At 50.0% G+C, this 21045-nt stretch overlaps 1 protein-coding gene across 3 annotated transcripts; it reads right to left on the minus strand.

The window, feature by feature from the left end:
- Positions 1–6523: 6523 nt before the first annotated feature.
- Positions 6524–19998, minus strand: SH2B1 (SH2B adaptor protein 1). Of its 3 annotated transcripts, XM_081169023.1 has the most exons (11): positions 19682–19952; positions 18703–18830; positions 16230–17158; positions 15985–16086; positions 14633–14724; positions 13605–13711; positions 11589–11777; positions 11218–11444; positions 10409–10580; positions 10049–10157; positions 7483–7653 (listed from the first exon to the last, which is right to left on the minus strand). In XM_081169023.1, the coding sequence occupies exons 3-11, from the start codon at positions 17079–17081 to the stop codon at positions 7635–7637; spliced, it is 1869 nt and encodes a 622-aa protein (XP_081025149.1). In that variant the 5' UTR covers positions 17082–17158; positions 18703–18830; positions 19682–19952; the 3' UTR covers positions 7483–7634. The 3 variants fall into 3 exon arrangements, with proteins under 3 accessions (XP_081025147.1, XP_081025148.1, XP_081025149.1); XM_081169021.1 differs by lacking the exon at positions 10049–10157 and having other exon boundaries at positions 6524–7653; positions 19682–19998; XM_081169022.1 differs by lacking the exons at positions 10049–10157; positions 18703–18830 and having other exon boundaries at positions 6524–7653; positions 19682–19995.
- Between the last annotated feature and the right edge of the window lie 1047 nt (positions 19999–21045).

Genomic DNA, 21045 nt, shown 5'->3' on the forward strand with positions numbered 1-21045 from the left:
GTTGGGTAAAAACTCAGAAGCTCAGGGTATGTTAACCTGGCCGTTTATTCTGCAGTGAATTCTCAATGCTAGTTTTCAGACCCCTTCCACACTACATTAGCCACAATCCACATTGATCCTGTAGTTTGACAAATACTTGTGTGTTTGTGCTATGTTTTTTCCCCTCGAGCCACTAACAATCCGACTAGAAACTTAAGGTGCATTCATTTCGTACTTTAGAGTGGGGTGTACATTTGAGACAGCTGTCACACATGAGCAGAGGAGTGCACATGCGCAGATAACAGCTTCATGTATAGGACCTCCGGCGGGGTGGGAGGTCATTGGCAGAGGCGGCTTTAGGTTAGCGTGACCGGTTTGGCCACATTGGGCATTGGTGCTGCAAGGGGGCACCACAACTATGATGTAGAATAGAGCACAAGAGGCAGGAAGTCAATTTAACGGGGCACAAAATTCGAAAGCCCAAAGTCTACCACTGGCATTGTTGCAGGGATGGAGAAACCCAAAAGGTCATGTGTGTCAGGCAAAGACACCCCACCCCTCCCACCTGCCTCCTCTCTGGTGCAAACAACAATGTGCAAATGTACCTTGAAGCACAAGCTTCCTCCTCACAGAGCTCCCGTTTCCAGCGCCCTTAACAAACTAGAGTTTCCTTGGGGGAAGCCAAGACTGTTAAAGTGGTATAAGAATGCTTTGGACATATGGTCTGGATGTGACCTGTGTATTTTGTATTCCTATGGGATCAGAGTCCAACCCTTTGGGAAACAGAAATGCTGCCCCCTTCTGGAACGGGTACAAATGTCCCTGCTTGCTCAAGGTGTCATCTGATGCCTGCTTGCCTCATCTTCCCTGGCTGCCAGAGTTATGGAAGGTGATCGTGCAGGACAGCCTGGCTGCCATCATGGCATTCAGGCCTCGGAGTTCTCTTCTTTTAGCAGCCCATTTCCCTCCCTAGCTGCTTCAGACACTGATAGGGCAGAGAGGTGGGGAACCTTTCTCAGTCTGAGGGAGGCAGTCCTTTTGAAATATACTCAGAGTCGAGTGTGGATTTCATGCTCTTTATTCAGCTCATAGTAGCGAGAAATGAAAGTTCCCCCAAAATATCTGCTTTATATACATTATTCACACAATGGGCCGCACGTGATTGGCTAATTCCAGGATTCTCCTGTAGGCCAATCAGGTTACAGATTCACTTCCACCTGGAGCTGGATTGGGTGGCTCCCGCGGACCAATCATACTGCTGCATTGTTCTAGGACCAATCAGACTGCTGCATTTTGGATCCTATTGTTCTAGGACCAATCAGACTGCTGCATTTTGGATCCTATTCAGTGGCGTAGCGTGGGGGGTGCAGGGGGGGCCGGCCGCACCGGGCGCAACATCTGGGGTTAGGGCAAATCCACGGGTTAGGGGGCGCAAATCCACGGGTTAGGGGGCGCAAATCCACAGGTTAGGGGGCGCAAATTACTTGCCTTGCCCTGGGTGCTGACAACCCACGCTACGCCACTGATCCTATTCAACTCAGTACATAACACCTTTGTGTCCGTTCTTGGGGGGGAGGGGTTGGCGGACTCTGCAGACCACACTCAGGAGGTGTGCGGGGGGGGGAGGGGAGGAAGGGGAGGAAGGGGAAGCCCCCTTGCGTGAGTGAAAGTCTGCATGCACAGTGTCAGATACAGTCCTAAGGGTGGATCTACCATTGCAAGGACTTTTGAATGTGCAGGTGAACTTCTCTTCCAATCCTTTCTGTGCACCCAACCAGCTAGCCAGCCTTTGTTAATCTCTTCTGGGGATTCCTCCAATCCCTAGAAGGGGGAACAACACCCAGGTAGAGGAGAGGGGAGAGGAAGGGTCATCGTGAGAGTGAAAACCCCTGTGCTGGCAGATCTATTTAGGTGGGTGCTATAAAAAATACTCATAAAAATAACTCAGGGCATTCCTAGGACAAAGGCACCAGCGCTGTCACATGCTGTCCCCACATTCCCCAGGCAACAGGACCAGAAAGGCACCAAGTGGGATGGAGGTGCAACTTCATGGGGTCAACTGGAGTGGCAGCAGCAGGAGAACCCACATAGAAAACTAAGCAATTGACCTAGATCTGAGAGCTAGTGCAAGGGTAGTGGATTGAGCACCAATCTTCTTCTTTTTCTTTTTTTAGTTTTATTTATATTCAAAGCTAATACAACAGTAAACCGCATGGTTAATGACAAAAAAGAGATAGAAGTAATTCAAACACTGCAGTTCATTTTGCAACAACAGTAGGAGCAGCGTGGTCACATTGGGATGCCGGTACTGTACTGAATTCTAGTTCAGTCAGTAGTGCGTGAGACTCTTAATGTCAGGGTTGTGGGTTCAATGAAAGTGTCTTGCATTGCAGGGGGTTGGACTAGATGACTCTCGTGGTCCCTTCCAACTCTACAATTCTATGAAGCTGGGAGACCTGTGTTCAAATCCCTTCTGAGCTATGCCACTCCCTGGCTCACCTTGGGCATGTCACCTTCTTTTGATCTAATCTGTCCTGCACGGCGATTGTTACAGGGGTGATGGTGAGGAGAATAGAAAAACTCCATTTTTGGCACATGCCAAATAAATGTGTTTGTTTTTTAAACACACCCACCCACCCACCCAAAAAAACATCTTAGGAGAATGTGTTTCCCACAAGGTATCAGTAAATCACAGTGCCCGAGATGCTCCACAAAATCACCTGGGTTACTGCATCTCTCACCAAATGGGTACCCGAATGGATGGGCTTGAACAGCATGAATATTTCACAGAGGAACCGAGTGTGGTGCAGAAATTGGGGTGGGGGGGGGAGAGGAAACAAACTCAAAAAGTCAGGTTGCCTCAGGTCCAATGCAATTGGAGTGTCAGCGAAAAATCAGCAGTAGTAGCATTGACAGAGTCTGACCCAAAGCTCAAATTCTGCATAGGAAACCAGAGAAGTGCATTCCAACAAATCTCAGAAGCTAGTACTACAATGCAAGTTTTCATTACAGCATTTGGACTTTGTCTTTGCGTTTGTCTACTTGAGCTAGCCGTGTACACTTTCCCAACTTTAACTGAAGGAAAGCAGGCACAGAGGCGATGGAGGCAGGAGGGGTAACGGAAAGGAGCCCATCGTGCTGAATCTGAATCCTTAAAGCAGTACTGGGCTGCTGCTGAACTTCTACTAATCAAGACCAGTGGCGCCCCCTTCTGGCAGAAATAAGGCTCAACTCCCTCACCTTCCAGCCTGCTAAAGTCATCTTCAATCCCTCCCACCGAAGCAATTAAAAAACACCCTCCAGTCGCCCTCCTCCTGCAAACTTCATACTAATACCTGAGGCGTGAAGCCTGGCCAGCACAAGCAAGTAATGGGAGACCTTGTGATTAATAGTGTGAGTTGATATCTAGTAGCAGATATGGGTCTATTATGGCTTTGGCATTAACGCCAGATTAGACATCAGGGCTTTGACAAAATAATAATTTTTCCTTATGGCCCTAAAGCAGTGGTACAGCGCTCAGCAGATTTTTGGGGGGTTGGGGGGTAACAAGACGGGACCTAGGCTGCCCAAACTGCTCTCAGGCAAGGTTTTCTTCTATATAGTGTGATATCTATTTTGACTCATGCTCTGCTTGTACGTTTGTAAAGGACAGTCCTGCTGCCACCTGTCTCCATGGCTCCCATATCCAAAGGAAACTAAACTGTGTAGAGTGCTGTACCTCCATGATGTTATCACTCCTCCTAATAGCAAGCTCATGTGGTGAGTGCCACCAGGATTCGAGCCAAAATGGGGCCAGTGAGAAAGAAGAGGGAAGTATCAGCACGTTGGAGACATTTGTGTTAAGTTGCAAAAACGGTGCACCATCAACAGGAAAACAAAATCCCCGCAACAACAGAAGTGGGATTGGTACTCAGCTGTACCAGAATACATGTTTTCGGAGGAAGAATGCACTGCAACATTTTGTTGCGGATCCCACTTGTCCCCCATCGTAACAGGAGGTGTGATATATCTGGAGGAGAGTCTATACACTGCAAAGATTCCTGGGGTGTGAAGTGCATCTCTTGAGGCATTGACACTGTAGCATCCTGAGAGAGCTCTGTCAATGAGGGCCAGGCCAGTCAGTTTCCCAGACAATAGGAAGGTTGCCACATGCCGCTCTGCCCCCAGGTACAGAATTTTACCTTTTTTTCATAGGAACTATCACCATCCAATTGCTTATAGAGAAAATAACATGGATACTAATACATACATTTGGTGCAATTGCTTATTTTCAAAATTTTGAAATGTACAGTGGTACCTCGGGTTACAGGCGCTTCAGGTTACAGTCTCTGCTAACCCAGAAATAGTACCTTGGGTTAAGAACTTTGCTTCAGGATGAGAACAGAAATCATGCAGCGGCAGTGGGAGGCCCCATTAGCTAAAGTGGTACCTCAGGTTAAGAATAGTTTCAGGTTAAGAAAAGACCTCCAGAACGAATTAAGTTCTTAACCTGACGTACCACTGTATTGTTTTAAAACATGTTCCTAGCTTTTGGGACCAACATGCAAAAACAAAGCAAAAGAAGAGGAGGGGGGAGTGATATCCAACATTAGTCCCACTCAGACCCATTTAAGTCACTGTACATAAGTTGCTTAAATCGACTGGTTAGTCTTCAAAGTAGGGTTGGATATCACCCATCATTTGCACTATGAAATACTAACAAAATACTTAAAAGCTTTGCATAAAATCAACAAGACAGGCAGCAGCCATGGGCTGCTGGTTGTTCTTGGTGGCCCAGCCATGCCTGCGTCCTCTTGTGCTGCAGAGCACTGATATAAAGTGAAAACCTCCACCCCCATGACTGCCCTCCGCCTGTGTCTCCTGGGCTACGGGATTAAAGAAGCTCCCTTCTATCTACAAAAGCTTGTGGGTAACACTCAGTTACAATGCACCACCAAAAACCAACACACTGCATTTGATATAGGGTGTGTGTATGTCTAAACAACATATCCTAGACCAGGAGTGGGGAATCTCTGGCCCTCCAGATGCTGCTAAATTGCAACATCCATCAGCCCTAGAAAGCATAGCCAATGGCCATGGATGATGGGGACATTTGGCAGGCTAAAAGTTCCCTACAGCTGCCCTAGACTTCCATTTGACTGTGGGAAAGGTTTTAGCCCCAAAGGGTTGTATACATTTCTCTGGGTTCAGAAAGGCCATTTCTAGCAAGAGTGGCTCCTGATTCACCTTTGGCTACCGTTTGTCATCTGCCACTTAACACATTAAATTTGTCTTGGGTTTTCTTACCAGACAACCAACAATCAACCACAGGCCCTTGAAATTAGCACAGCTGTGATCTACAGACTATGCTGCCACCATAAAGGACTGCAGAATGTGGTAGTGGGTGCAGAATCAAGCAGATGGGGTGCTCCACCTGTTACCTCCACCCCCATAGTCACCCTCTGCCCAAATCTCCTGAGCTACAGCTTTCAATAATCAGCCTCCTAGCTATTCAACCTCGTAGGTAACTTTTAACTACACACAAAAAAACCACCCCTCAGCTTCTTGCTTTTTTATTCTCCGACTCACTTTAATCTTTCCCATCATTTCATTTGCATGGGGAGCTAGTAGAGGCCCAGCAGCCAGAAGACGCTTTTTTAATAAACTGGCCTCTGGTGCCACAACCTCACTGAGCAACCTCTGTTTAAGTCGGCACTTTCTCAGTCTCGCCACCTCCGCTTCCAGCTGCAATATGACCTACCTTATGGTCTCTTTGAGGCCTGGTCTACATAGGCAACTAATGACACCACACCACTTCTGACTGCAGGTGGTTGTTGCCATTGCTGAATGCTTCCACAACCCCCCCCCCCCCACTCCCAAGGCAGCATAGCAAACCCAAGCATTTTAAGAGAGAAGAGTTTCAGCTCTGCTGATTTATTGTTGTGCTAACTTTCTACCTGCTGTTGCTTTGCTTCTGTTTTTTGAACAATCCCAGAGAGAAGGATTAGAAAATTGTGTCCTTAATTTGCAGCCTGAAGTGGTTCTACCACAGGAATAGGCAAACTCGGCCCTCCAGATGTTTTGAGACTACAGTTCCCACCATCCCTGACCACTGGTCCTGTTAGCTAGGGATGATGGGAGTTGTAGTCCCAAAACATCTGGAGGGCCAAGTTTGCCTATGTCTGTTCTACCGCTTCATGCTGCCACACGTGCACAATGTCTGCGAAGCACTCTGAGCGCACCCAAGCACTATATGAACGCTGCTAAGCATGGGTCACATGTGCTGGGTAGGGGCAGGGAAGTGTCATCAAATCAGCTACCTCATTTCCTCTTGGTTCCTATTAAGAAAGTTCTACAGGGATCATCCAGAAGGAAAGAGATTCTCCTCCTGCCCCACTTTTTTTTTTAAGGTCCAGTGTGTAGTGTATGGGGAGGATTCTTGTGTGTTTGTTTCAAATCATTTTTTTCTTCTAAAAGGTAAAATGACATTTCCTTTATTTTCATACAAACTCTCCCCCCCAAAAAAAAATTAATCAAAAAAAGACAAAAAAGACACAGATGAACAAACGGTACCTCAGCGCAAATTTTAAGAAAAGAGAGAATTGAAGAGACAGAGAGGGCCTGAGCAGTCCACCTAGTCCACAGTAGAAAAATAAATCTTAAGGTGGGGTGGGGAGGGGTGCAGCAGGAACAAGAGGAGGGGACAGTACCTGTGAAAGGTGTATATTCATAACATTTTAAAATTTTACCTGGGGTAGTGTAGGCTTTATAATGCGTGGCCAGTCCCCAAGCCGGGGTGGGTGGGGCGAGGGGGAAGAAGAAGGAGAGAGATGAAAGAATATAAATATATTTCCAACCAGGGAAGAGGGAGCTGGCCTCCCCCTCCCCATCGCCCCAAGAGAGGAGATGGGGAGGGGGAGGACGTTACATTCGGAGACTCCATACATTCAGCAAAGAAGGGCAGGGGTGCAAAAGACTGTGTCTGGAGTCAGAAGGGCAGACCACGCCGCTCCCACCCACCGCTCCATGTAGTGTTTACAGTGAGCTATTACTCCTGCCCAACTGCAGAGATTTGGGCACAGGGGCGGGAGGAGGAAGAGGAAGGGAAGAGGAGGAAGAGCAGGCCCGTTTCCTTAGTACCCAAGACGGGGCTAGAAGTAATGCGTACCAATCTGTCGCAAGCTGGGATCACGAAACCAGGAGGAGGGTCTCGTACCTATGTTTTCGGGGCAAGCGGAAGTGGGGTTTGCTCCATACCCAAGGGAATGGGACGGTGGGGTGGGGGAGAATGGGACTGTGGGGGCAAGGCCAGTTCTCCCCCCTCAAAGGTTACGGAGGGAAATATAGAAGTCTTTTGGGTATTCAAGCCCATCTCGCACCCGTGGGCCAAGGCCAGGTCTCTTCCTGGCGATGGACACCAGAAGGGCTCGCGTCTTTCTCTGGCTCATATTCACGGGGCTCAGACAAATGAGTACTGGTTGTTCACAGCCCGGGCTCGTCCTTCCGATTCCTCCGGGAGGGGAAGGGATCCTCCTCCTCCTCTTGTGGCCGCTGCCTCGTCCACCTCTGGCTCCACCATCCGGCCCTCCTCCTCCGCCTGCCCCTCAGACTCTGGCAATCCACGGTCAGGGGGAGCGAGAGGCGGCCGAGCTGGGGGGAGCGGAGGCGGCGGCAGGTTACGAGAGGTGTTCGGTTCTGCGGAGAGAAGAGAAAAGAGACAGACAGACAGACAGACAGACAAAGAGAGATAAGAGGGCCCGGGGTTAAGACAAAATGTGGGATGGCGGACACAGAGATTTATCTGAGCCCTCCGCCCCCCCCCCCAATGTCCAGTCCAGAGCAAGGGGCTCCCACCTCAATGAGGTTTTTCTAAAAACTGAGCAACTCCAGTGTTGTCTACATCCAGTAGCTAGAGCACTTTGTGCACAATCTCCTGGGCGATGCTTGGGAAAGGGTGACAACACACATCAGAACTTCGATGGCACCGCTGCATTCGATGTGGCTTAGAGCAGCCCTTGCTAACCTGGTGCAGATCTCATTACCCTGTCTACTTGACATGCTGGCTGGGAGCTGGGAATCCAACCCCATCTGGAGGATGCCACATTGCGGGGAAACTGCGACTTAGGAAAACTGTCATATGTTTACATGCACAGTAGTAGTGGCCTGATGAAATCACACAGGGACAACTGCTGGGCAGCTGTGTGGGGATGAGGCAGGCTGGCATGACTCGGTGCTGTGCATACTCTTTGCATTAAAAAACAGTAATATCCAAACTCTGCCCAGCACCAAAAAAGCCAATTTACAGGGCTGTCAAAAGTTGTCCAAAATTACACAGTGGCATTCATTTGTTTATTATTTGTAACTTATTCTACTTCTACAAAATACTCAGTGCAAAATGTTTATTGTGGTTATGTCTATTCCTTAGTATTTGTAATAACGGCAGCTAAGGTTTTGACCCATTCAATAAATCTCAGGTAATACTTGTGAATGTTAATTGATTAGAACAGGCACCTATCTGCCCACCTCAGCCAAGGGGTTGCATTTGGCCCCTGAAGCACCTGCTTGCAAATCCTGGGCTGTGGTGCCAAACACTTGGAGACTACCAAGGTTGGCAAAAACTGTTCTACATCCTGGCCAATGACTCCTACCAGCTCCTCTGTGCAATTTTCACCAAGCACTGCCCACACATTCATTCTCATCTTCACACCCAGATTGCCATAAAACTTTTTAAAAAAATTTTGAGAATCATGCCTTCCAAGATCCCTGTTTCTGCAACCAATGCCGAAGTCTGCTTGTGAGCAGAAATTCATTCTGGCATTACTCAGAGACAGTACTTGCAGAATCTTTGCAATGAGACCTGTGTGTGTGTTGAATTCTGAATATCCCATGTGTCTAAGCCTTTTTCTACTTCTTTCCTACTTCCCCAGGGGATGGGGAACCTGTGGCCACCCAGATGTACTTGGATTCCAGCTCCCATCAACTTGACCAGTTGGTCAGGAACGATGAGAGCTGCAGTCCTGCAACATTTGGAGCCAAGCAGGCTCCCCCATCCCTGCCTTAGACCTACTTCAGGCTTTACCTGGTCATGACACAGAACTAGAGGCCTGACAGCTGGCTTCGCTAGAGCATTTGTTGAGCTGCCATTGCTTAGCTGAAACTGATTAGGCTTCATTAGGAATTTCAAAAAAAGAGAGAGAAAAGTGTGTGATGGCTTCCTCTTTCTCCTCCACAAAAACTAACAATGGATTTGGCTTAATTGTCAGCATAGTGACCTTTTTAAAAAAATAAAATAAAATTATCATGTTATGTAGGCAGACACATTCTCAATTCTGTAGGCTCTTTTTTATTGCGCCAGACAGAATTAAGGCTGCATTTCCTTGGCCCTAAATTTTCCTCATGGCACATGCCTTTACTCTAAAGTGAGTTTGGGGGCCATCAAATTTAGAATCCTAGCAGCCACATCTGGTTGCTGAGAAAGTTGGGGGGGGGGTGAGCAGCAGAACAGAAAGCAATACTATGTCCTACTGGGGCCTTGTTATTAACTGTTTGCTGTTGTTATGTTAAATAACAAATTGGACTATTTGGCAAATCACTGCTGTATCCAATACAATCAAGATTGCACAGGGGATACCATAAGCTTAGTTGCAAACTAGGGCTGTAAGGGAGCACAGAGAAGCTCTGTATGTTACAGGACAAGCTGCCAGAAAGGCGAGGTTGGCAGCACATCCTGTAACATTTGAAGCTCCACATGGTCACCACGGCTAAAGCCCATCTCCAGAGAAGGAATGTAAGAAGCTGATTTTTACAAGGCAGGCAATTGGTCCATCTCCCTCAGCGTTTCTACAAAAACTGGCAGCAGGGCTTCAGGCAGAAATCTGGCCGCACCCCCAGCTCTACCTGGAGATGCCAGGAGGAGCCTCTTCCCTCTGAAATCTCCCCCCTACCTGGTGTCACAGACACAGTGGATGGTTATGGGCATCGCACATCTGCATGACCCGTGGATAGCGATGGGCTATGGCGTGGGGGCTGTGACACACACACACGCTCGCAACTCTCTGCCTTCCTCCCGTGGTAGCTATGGCACACTTACACGCAGTCACCCGCAGAGGCGGCAGCAAGGATGGAGATGAGGTTGGGGGGCGAGTCGGGGTCCCCACTGAACCCAGACACCGGCGCTCGGCTCCCAGCCCGGTCCCGGCCTGTGACAGAGATGCCCACATCAGAAATAGGGATTGGGGGTGGGGTAAGAGAGGGAGAGCGGTGGACATGAAGGGGGTGGGGTGTCATCGCCCCTGCGCGGTGTGGAGCAGAAGACTTGGGGCGGGGAATCTGGGGGAGGGGGAAATGTGTCTGGAGCCACAATGGGAGGAGATGGGTGGGAGATGGAGCATGGCATGGATTGGCAACGGTGTCAATGGTCTTCCTGGCCCAGGGCTCTGGCTATGCTCACCGTGCAGCCTCTGCGAAGCAACCACGTAGCTGACGAGCGTCACGTCGCTGGAGCCGCCCGACTCGAGGGGGATGGGGTGGACCCGGAAGTGCTCCAGCATGTCAAAGATGGTCTGGAACCAGAGGTGCTGAACCCGGCATTGCCCGTCTTCGTTAAGGGAGAGGCGCAGGTGCTGGTGGTGAGATAAGGAGGCCTGGAGAGAGGTCCCGTCAAGGGCCTGATCCTCTCCCACCCTGTCTCACAACTGGCACCATCTTTCTTTTTCTTACCGTAGATGCCGGCGCATAAGACGGCTTTTTAACCCAGGAAAAGAGGTTAAAAAGTCGGGGGTCGTCTTATACGCCGGGTATGGGTGGCACGGAGCAGAGCCCACCCCACCCCCCGCTGCTGCTGCGGCGGGGGCTCCGAAACAGCAGCAGCGGGCAGCAGGCTCCACTCCACGCCAGGCAGCTTTCTCCCGGCGCGGAGCTGCCCAGTGTATTAGGCGACTGGGCTTATAAGACGAACGCCCAAATTGCAGCTGCCAATTTGGGGGGTCGTCTAATATGCCCAGTCGCCTAATACGCTGGAATCTACGGTAACTGCATTCACACCCCACCTTTCCCTCCCAAGGAACTCAAGGCAGTGTATGTGGCTCTCCTCCGCCGAATTACAGCCTAAAAACAAGGCTGAGGAGGTCTGGCTGAAGGTCACTCAATGAGCTGCACGGCTAAGTGGGGGCTAGGACCCTCGTCTGCAGGGTCCTAGTCTGAAACACTGACCCACTGCGCCACACTGGCTTGCCCAGATACCCGCGAATGCATGCTCACCTTCGCCTTCCCCTGAAAGTTAAAGGTCAGGACGTATTCCCCGCGCCGTGTCTCGCTCTGCCGCACTAAGAAAACGCCGTGGCTGCTGGTTCCCCCCGCCAACACCAGCTGGGCGGCTTTGAGGCGGGACAGGGTGCCGTGGAACCAGGGGTATTCGGAAAGAGGGTGCTCTGTGTCGCCAAGGCTTCCCCCGCCTGGGTCGGGCTCCCCTTGGAAAAGGAAGGAACCTGGAGCAGGGAGAGAGGTGAGAGCCATCTGCCAAAGCCTGTTCAGAGAATTCTGAAGTCTCGCTCGCAGATTTTGCTCTTGAGCCCATCAGACACCCCCCCGTTCTCTCAGAATGGAAAGAGAACTCCACTCCAAGGCATTACCTGTGGTGTCCGGGGTTTCAGGGAAGGTCGTGTGGAGGAGCCCCATGGGAAACGGCCCTTCGTCAATCGGCACTCGAGGTGGCAGCTCGGGAGGCAGCAGCTCCATTGAGTCAAAGTGGGAGGCAGCAATGGAGACGGAGCTGGGGGACATGGAGGCGGAGGGGCGCTCCATCAGTCCGCCATAGGCACCTGGGGAGGGGACACGATGGACAAACAGGCCAGGTCACAAGCAGCACACCAAGGCAGCTCCAAAAAACATTGTGCAATTCCCGAGGTTATCATGGACTGAATGTCTTAAATAGCCTTTTCTTATGTAAGCGGCAAATGGAAAATTGGAAGTCCTTTTTATTTTTATTTATTATTTCTTTTCCATCTTTCTCTCTCTCTTCTTTTTCTTCTCTCTCTTTATTTTCTTCTTCCTGCTTATTTTCTGTGTCTCAACACCGAAAAAATATTGTGCGATTCCTTGTCAAGGAATTATACAGACACAGCATAGAAAGCATAGTTCCTGCCTCTCCAAATTTTGATTTTTAAAAATCTGAAGTATTAAAACTGGCCTTTCCTTCCAACAGTTGAGTAACAGCTTTGTGGATGATGCTGTGTACATTGTTTTAACATATAATTAAGCAACCAATAGATGACTAGATTGAAAGAGAAAATGGTTGGGCAGGGGGTAGGGAGAACTCTTGAGCATTTTCCTGCCTGATTTACAAGATTTATTACAAATCAACAAACAGAAATAAGAGTTAAGATCAATAATTGACAAAAGGGGAAAAGCTATTACCAGAAGTCACACTCTCCCAAACCTCTATCTCTGGGAATAGAATCAAACAGTTATAGATCACAGACCATATTAAAAAAAGAACAAAATAAAATACATTTAAGCTCCACAGAAAAGTGAAATACATTTAGAATGCCATGTAACTGTATACAAGATTTCCTAAACCAACTAAAAATGAAACGACTAACAAAAATTAATAAAACGGGGGTGATATGTCATTGTATACTGCATAGTGTGCCATTATTTAAGAGACAACGCCAGTTCTGATTAGTATGTAGAAATCTTTGTTCCATAAAGTTTTTATTATTATTCTATAATAAAGTTATTTATTACATTTATTACATCTTCACCCCATCCTTTCTCTCAAGGAGCTTGCAATGGCATACGGAGTTAGTGTGCATTCCTGTTTCGAACTCGGCCCCTCTGAAGAAAATATCTCAGGTTGGAAAGCGTAGAAAGCTGGCACTACAGCTTTCTCCTCTAAGACTAAACCACACATGGGGAATTTTGTCTTGTGATAAAGGGCAGCACATAAAGCCAAGAAATCTAATAAAAAACAAAAACCTGCGGCGCTCTCAATGGTTAGGCTCCAACGCCCAATACGGCGAATAGTCAGGGATGATGGGAGTTGTGGTGAAATGACACCCAGAGGGCCACAGGCTCCCCATCCCAGGATCAAACATTAATGCAAAGATAGAATTTTATCATCTTGCTGCAATAGATGGCTTTGCATTTTACCAGAAGGGTAAGGCAGAATGCTGCTTGACTAGAGTCATACCTCATGTTACGTTTGCTTCGGGTTGCGCGTTTTCAGGTTGTGTCCCGCAGCGACCCGGAAGTACTGGAAAGGGTCACTTCCGGGTTTCGCCACTCGCGCATGCGCAGATGTGCAAAATGACGTCACGCGCATGTGCAGAAGCAGCAAATCACGACCTGCGCACGCGCAGGTTGCGTTCTGCTCATGTTGCGAACAGGCCTCCGGAACGGATCCCGTTCGCAACCAGAGGTACCACTGGACTACTACATCTGCTTAGGTTTAGGAAGAACCATTTTCCTGGCAGTGCTGGATGGAAGGGCCTTGCCAGCCCTACCTGGCAATGCCAGGGATTGAACCAGGGACCTTTTGCATGCAAAGCAAAGCTAACTGAGCTACAGCCCTTCCCCAATGTGGCAGCATCGTTTTGCCAAGGGGTAAAGCTGGGGCTCTGCTGGAGGATGGAGAGAACGCCACAGACCTTGGCTGAGCTGATCGCTGCTCTCACTCGGCACCATGGGAAGCTCGCGGCTGGGCATGCTCTCCGAGTGGTTCATACATGGCTGTTCCAGGCTGTCAGTGCTCTCTCTGTGGAGACAAGTGCCATTAGCCAAAACCAAACATTTGTGTCCAAGGCCAATATACTCCCCAGTATTAGATACAGGGGGGCGAGCAGGGAAGGATTATCACACTCATGCTGGGCTGCTACTGGAAACAGAAACACTGGACATGCTAGAGCTTCGGTCTGGCTGCTTGCTTCAGGGATGGGGGAACCTGTGCAATGCCCTCCAGATGTTGCTAGACTACAGCTAAGCGGTAAACCCTACACAAATCTGGAGTGGAGTCCCTAAGGCAGCTGGGTGGTGCCTTGTACGCCTCCTTCCAGCATCTCCTGCAGCCAAGCTGGGGCCAAACATATTGCTCTGCTTTCCTTTGGGCCACATCAGTGAGGCCGAGATTGGGGGTCTTGTCCAGGACTGCCTTACACACTGCCTAGGCTCGTGCCCCCCCCCCCAGAGAGGTCTCTTCGGTGCCACTAACACCAAACCAGAGGCACACTCCATTGTCTCGAGACAGATGGATGCCAACAGCTCCCACCAGCCCTGACCATTGGGCCTTGCTGGCTGTGGCCAATATGGGAGTTGCACTTCAACAACATCTGGTGGACCAAAAGTTCCCCAATCCCTGGTTTATGCTTTTAGCGTGGGCAAAGATTGCAAGGCATGCCTAGCCGACCTCTCCCATTCTCACCTGCCTAAAGGCTCTCGTGTAATGTATGAAGCTGTCCTATCTGTCAATCTATCTCAGACCACAGGTCCACATAGCCCAGGATTGCCTTCTTTGAGAAGCAGCAGTTCTTCCAGATTTTCAGGGAAAGGAAGCAAGCAAGGCTTTTCTTAGCCTTGCTACCTGTGATCCCTTTAACTGCTAAGAATGCCACCTTTCGCAGGCCCAGCAAGTGCTCTGCCGCTGAGCTCTGGCCCTCTCCCACGGCCTGGCGAAACTTACCCGAGGCCCATGCATTCCTGAATGTCAGCCAACCAGGAGCGCATCTGCAGCGAGTCAACCGTCTCAAGGATGTACTCCAAGGAGCTTGACAGCTGTGAAGTACAGTGGGAAGGGAATAGCCATAGACACATTACGCTTTGGGGTGTGTGGAGGGGCTCATTATTCCTAGAACATGCTCCCCTCCGGTGCCTCCAAAAAGCCAAGGGGAAAAAGGAAACATGTCACCATGAGAAAATCAGTGAACTGCTTTCTAACCCTTTTGTGCAAGAATGACAAGCTGCTAAAGACAAATGATGCTCAAGTTAAAAACCTTCTGCAAGACACTTGGTATATGTAACTCAGCATTGTCTACACAGATAGTAGTAAGAGAATGAGGCCTCTCTCTGCATGGTTTGGCTCTCAATAGAAACAAGAAAACAGGCAGCAACGGCTGGCAAGGTGTTTAAGGAGACCTTTGTCCCACGTTCTTTATCAGCTGCCTTAGCTGCCCCTCTACACCATGCTGACTGAACACCCCCCCCCCATTTGCTGTGCTTTCACCATGCAAAAAAGAAAGAAAGAAAGAAATCACAAAGCACCCACATACCCTTCTCGCTCTCAAAGCACACAGATGTCATGGTCGGCCTCCAGGCATATGAAAGCAAACCAAGCATATGACAAAGCATATGAAATCAAACCAAGAGAAAAAGAAGGTCGGGGAATTGTCATGAGTCTCCTCAGGAACAGCAGCTCCTGCCAAAGCTAGTGAGGTCCTGCTAGAGAGGGACCAGGCAGCAGCAGATCCCACCAGAAGTGAGAAGCAAGGAGGAAAGAAGGCAACGGCTGAATGCACACTCCAGTCAGTCTGCCTTGCAGAAGTGGGGGAACTATTCAAGCCCAGGGGCTGCACGCCCATATGGGCAGCTTTCTGGGGGGCCACATGTCAGTGATTGGAGGCGCTAGACAAAAACTGGGTGGGAAAGGGATACAGCTCCTTGCTTTAGGCAGGAGGCTACCTTCCAGCCTGCAGGGGAGAGTCCCAGGGACCAGAAAGAGGGCTGCACCTGGACCTTGGGCCTGAGGTTCCTCCCCCTTGCTGCTGTCTTAAGGGACTTCCTCTGGGAAGGTAGCTCAGGCAGAGAATGGGGACACATCCTCTCGCTGAGAAGTGTTAATATTATTATAAGCAAATATGCAAATTAACTCAAAGGCATGTAAGCATTATGGCTCCAATTATCAAGGAAAACATTTAAGGTTTAGGGTTGTTGTTTTTTGGTACCTACTTGAATAACTTTTTTAAAAAAACCAGACTCACAAAACAAAGCCACTAACTTTCTGCCCCTATGCAACCCTGATATTTCTCTTCTCCTCACCTTGAGCACAAAGGTGTTCTCTTTGTCTGGCATTTCCAAGGGGGTCGTTGTCCGCACGTCCACTACGCAAGAGCAGGCGATGCTGACCCGCGGCTTGGATGCCTAGGGGTTAAGTTAGGGAGAGCCACAGTTACGCCGATGCCCCTCAGTGCTGGGAATCTTGGCGTGGGGTAATCCTTTGGCTCTCCCCGCCCGGGATTTCTCTCCCCCCCCCCCCCGCCCTGATGCAGCAACCCATGGCTCACCTTTGGTGGGATGTAGAACTCCAAGAGGTAACCCTCCCCCTCCCCCTTCCCCGCTTTGCGCAGGAGAAGGCGGCATTTCTGCCAGCGTGTCCGGCTGCCCCCGCCTGCCCCGTCGTCGGCCACAATGTAGTTCAGGAGGCCCTCGCGTCGCACGCTGGCCAGTTCTACGCGGAGGGTGGCTGGGGAGGCTTTGTTGAGCCGCAGGCGTTCGAAGCGGTGAGTCCAGCGCTCGGAGTCGCCACCCCCTGAAGAGTTGGAATTGCTGTTGGCGCCGGTGGTCGCCCCGTCCGCGCTGCCAGGGGGCGACTCAGTCGAGGTCTTCCACTGCAGGATGCCCCGGACGCTGCCCCGTACACTGCGGCTCACGTTGCGCAGGGAGAAGCGCTTCTTCAGCTTTGGTTTGGTGGCTGTCACGGCTGTTGCGGTGGAAACGTCTTCGGAGCTACGAGACTGGCTGCTGGAGAGGCCAGAGGGCGGCCCCGGGGGAGGCTCCACAGGGGAGGCCACGGAGGAGTCGCTGCACGTCTCGGAGAGGTCACGCGCGGAGGAGCAGCCGGTGAAGGGGGCGATGTCGCACCGGGGCGGCGAGTCACTGGCATAGGCCCGGCTCACCTCCGCCTCAAAGTGTTCCAGGAAGTGCTCGGCAAAGCGGCGAGAGAAGGCAGCTTCAGCTCCTGGCGTGGCAAACTGGGGGTTCTCACCCAGGAAGGCCCGAAAGCGGCGGGCAAAGTCCACCGCGGCAGCGCGAGCGTGCGCCTCGCAGAATTCCCGCCAACCAGGAGAGGGAAGAGAGGCGGGTTCCCCCACCATCCCTCCCCCAGTTGGCGACAGGGGCACTGCGCTCCCGTTCATGACTGCCCGGGTGGGGCCGGGTAACAACAAACCCAGCGCCAGGACTGGGCCGCTGTTGGAACTAGTGGCCTTGTGACCTGCAGAAGGAGAAACGGAGAGACCGTTATGAAAATATGAGGAACAAACAACCTCACGAGGTTACTACTGTTGTTCCGGATGCAGGGAAGAAAAAAAGGGGGGTTGGGGGGAGAATACAGCCACTCACAAGCAGGAATGAGTAAGAGCTCAATAACACTGTTAAGGACCTGAGTAACTTACCCAAGTGGTAAGATGCAACTTTATAGGTAACATCTCAAGTCATATAACAGAAGACTCTCACAAAGAAGGCAACCCTAACTCTAAATGCACAAGATTGCTTTGGAATTAAAGAAGGGAGAATCATGGCATTACAGAGGCAACCAAGATGCTGTCCAGCAAATATAATTAGAAAACAATGGAAACTATTGGAGGAGCCAAATCTAGAGCTGAGTGCTTGGTTCTTGTCTTTAGGTAAATCACAAACCAATGCTTTCCTGAAGATTCAATGTTAAGCTCTGAATTAAGCATCTATCCCCTTTGAAGACAGAGATCAGATCACCTTTTTTTCAGGGACAGAATTAGATCTCAGGGTGAATCTCTAATTCAGAGACAGAATTAGATCGCTATCCCTAAAGTGGCATTCAACAATTATTCAATACAGGAATGAATAATAAGGTTGTGACAGTTTGGTGAATCTCATGACTAGCAAAAATCAACAACATGATTTTGGCCAAATTCCGCTACAGCTTAGTTCTGACAGTGAAGAATGCATGGGTGGGCATAAAGTAGACTGCAGCCCACTTACGGGCTGCTGGCAAACTTCTGGAGGATAAGTTACTTCTACTGATTACTGGAATGCTTAGAAAGAATGCTGGACGGACCTTGGTCTAAATTTGCAGGGCACTACTTATGCCTGAAAAGTTCAAAAGTGCCTACACAGGATCGCTGCAAAAACATTGTGAACATTCACTCTAACTTTGAAATTTTACATGCATTCGTGGACCATGGGGATTCTATTTTTGTTTTAAAGAATTGATGGATCATGCAAGACTGAAATTGGATCACCTCTGGAATAAGTGACTGAAAGATACCTTCTACTGAAAATCAGAGCAACTGTGCTTACACGGTAAATACCCCTTGCCTACTGCAGAATGCTTGTGGGGGAAACTGCTTGACTGAAAACACCTCAGCATGAAAAGCCTTCAACCTTTCTACATGGAAGGTGCTTTGAACCTGAGAGTGCACTGAGAGTGCACTTTCAGAGACCTAAGGGTGTAACAAGAGGTCTTACCTGCATTCCAATAGGATAATATCTCATACACGTTTCTGCATGTTTCAGTAAGCTCATGGTCAAAGTCATACACCTGCATCTATCTACTGTAAGATTTCATGAGTTGAGCCCTGTCCATAGCAGGACTAACTCTCAAAAGTTAAACCCGTCCCTGCTGAGAAGCAAACTGCTTTGTTACAAATAGCAACGTCCACCTTACAGAGGACAGTAAAGTGTAATCTTCCCAGCCCTCAACTGGGAAGAAACCATCCCAAAGCTCCACTTCTTACCATGTTGGAAAAGATCAAGTGACTTTAGTACCATTTCCAGTACCTGTTATTTTTTCCAATTGCTCTTCCCTGCAGCTGCATCTGATATTTAAACTGAGGGTAAATGCTATTCAGTTTGCCTATTCCAATATGCTGATTCCTCTGAATGTGAAATTCCATGAATGCAAGGCACTGAAAATGGAGAAAGGATAGCATCATGATCTAACTGGTGAAATACTGGGTGCAAGCTTCAGGGAAGTCCTCTGTGGAAAGCCTCAACCTCAGAATTGGAAATGGCAGTTTCTCAGGAGCAGGATGTCACACGGGGACTCGGGAAAAGGATGGAAAGAAAGAGTCCAGCACAGCAAATACTTCTCTTCTCTGACGGACAGAACTTTTAGTCTTGGCAGCCTGGGGAACTTTTAGAGGTGCAGGGGATTGGACAGGAGGCCTTCGGAATGACAACTGCCTACTCTACCACTAACGGACCATTCCCTAACTAAGGGATTGGTGGCGAGAAGGGTGGACGCTACTACTTACTGAAGGCACGGAGCTGGCCACACAGAGCTGAGTGGAAAGAGCACATTTCCCTCCCATACACACGTGCACCGAATTAGGGAAGGGGAGGTGGGGGGGGGCAACTCCTCATGCTTCTCTAAGCCGACCAGCCTCCTACCTCTGAGAGCTCTTTCGTGCTTTTTAAGCATCTTTCCCCGAAGGGAAGAGGCACAACCTGGCAAGATTGCCGAGTGTTGTGGGGAGTCATGCAGGGCGATCCGATGCCCGCTTCGCCCTCGGAGGCAGGCCCCGGCCAGTCCGGCGGGCCCCGGCTCCCCAACGAGCGGGCCAGGGCGCGCAGCCTAATGAAGGCACGGAGCCCCCTCGGGAGCTGGACCTGGCAGCCCCCTCCCTGGGAAGCGGGTGCGCGGGAGCGAGCGGTCATTCCTCAGAGGGCGCAGGCGGGGCTGCGGGGGGGGAGGCTCTTCGTGGATGGGGGGCGCTGGTGGAGGGGCTCCGCTTGGCTCCGCGCGCCTGTCACTTACCATCTCGGCCTCGGATCCCTTCCAGGAGGAAGGGTTTGTCTGTCCCCGTCTTTCTCCCAGTCTACTGCACGTCACTTCCGCCTCCGGGTTCCCTTTCGGTCAGGTGACTTTATTTTCTTCCTTTAATATCCGTCTTCGTCATCCGCTGAGAGGAAGAAGGGGGCGAGGGTTGTTGTTGTTCTAAGCTTCAAGTTACCATAGAGAGGGACGTATGCTTAGCGCTGGAGGGGCCGCGTAAGATGCGCGGAGCGTCAGTTGACGTAGCTGGCCTTCTCCTCGTTGGTGCAGGTGTTCAAGTTGTTACCACGGCAACCAGTGACGTAGAGCTACCAGGGGCTCCCGGACCGTTGTAAAAAAGGGGGGGGGGCGGTTATTCGGCGTAATATGTCTCTGTCCTGTTGCTGGGGCAACGGCGCAGCAACATCATTCTCCGGAACTCAATGCGCATTTACGTGGAAATAAGTTCCCCCGCGGTCGGTGGGGGCTCCTTCCCATGTAGGTGTGCACAGAATTGCAGCGTTAGTGCACGGCCTCTGAGCAAGTGCAGAGTTCTTTCGCTTTTAAAAAATCCATAAGCAGCAGCACATTTGTAGCTTCGCCATAATCATCGGCAATTGTGATTTAATAATAATAATAATAATAATTTTTTATTTATACCCCGCCCTCCCCAGCCAAGGCCGGGCTCAGAGCGGCTTACAAGCAATAATAAAAACAAGATGAGTGATTACAACTTAAAAACAAAATAAAATACAACATTAAAATAATGGAACATTAAAATATTAAAATGGAGCCTCATTGCAGGAGAAGGAAAAGAAAAAAGAAAAAGGGGGCGGAGGGAATCAAATTGGCTCCAATCCAAAGGCCAGGCGGAACAACTCTGTCTTACAGGCCCTGCGGAAAGAGATCAGATCCTGCAGGGCCCTGGTCTCATGAGACAGAGCGTTCCACCAAGTTGGGGCCAGTGCTGAAAAGGCCCTGGCTCTGGTTGAAGCCAATCTAACTTCCTTAGGGCCTGGGACCACTAGGGTGTTGTTATTTATGGACCTTGAGGCTCTCCGTGGGGCATACCAGGCGAGGCGGTCCCGTAGGTACGAGGGTCCTAGGCCGTGAAGGGCTTTAAAGGTCAAAAGCAGCACCTTAAATCTGACCCTGTACTCCACCGGGAGCCAGTGCAGCTTGAAAAGCACTGGATGAATATGCTCCCATGGCAGAGACCCTGTGAGGAGCCTCGCTGCAGCATTCTGTACCCGCTGGAGTTTCTGGGACAGCTTCAAGGGCAGCCCCGCGTAGAGCGAGTTACAGTAGTCAAGCCTGGAGATGACTGTCGCATGGATCACTGTGGCCAGGTCGGGGCGGGAAAGGTA

This window comes from Podarcis bocagei (assembly GCF_964188305.1).
Source record: "Podarcis bocagei genome assembly, chromosome: 13".
NCBI classification, from domain to species: Eukaryota; Metazoa; Chordata; class Lepidosauria; order Squamata; family Lacertidae; genus Podarcis; species Podarcis bocagei.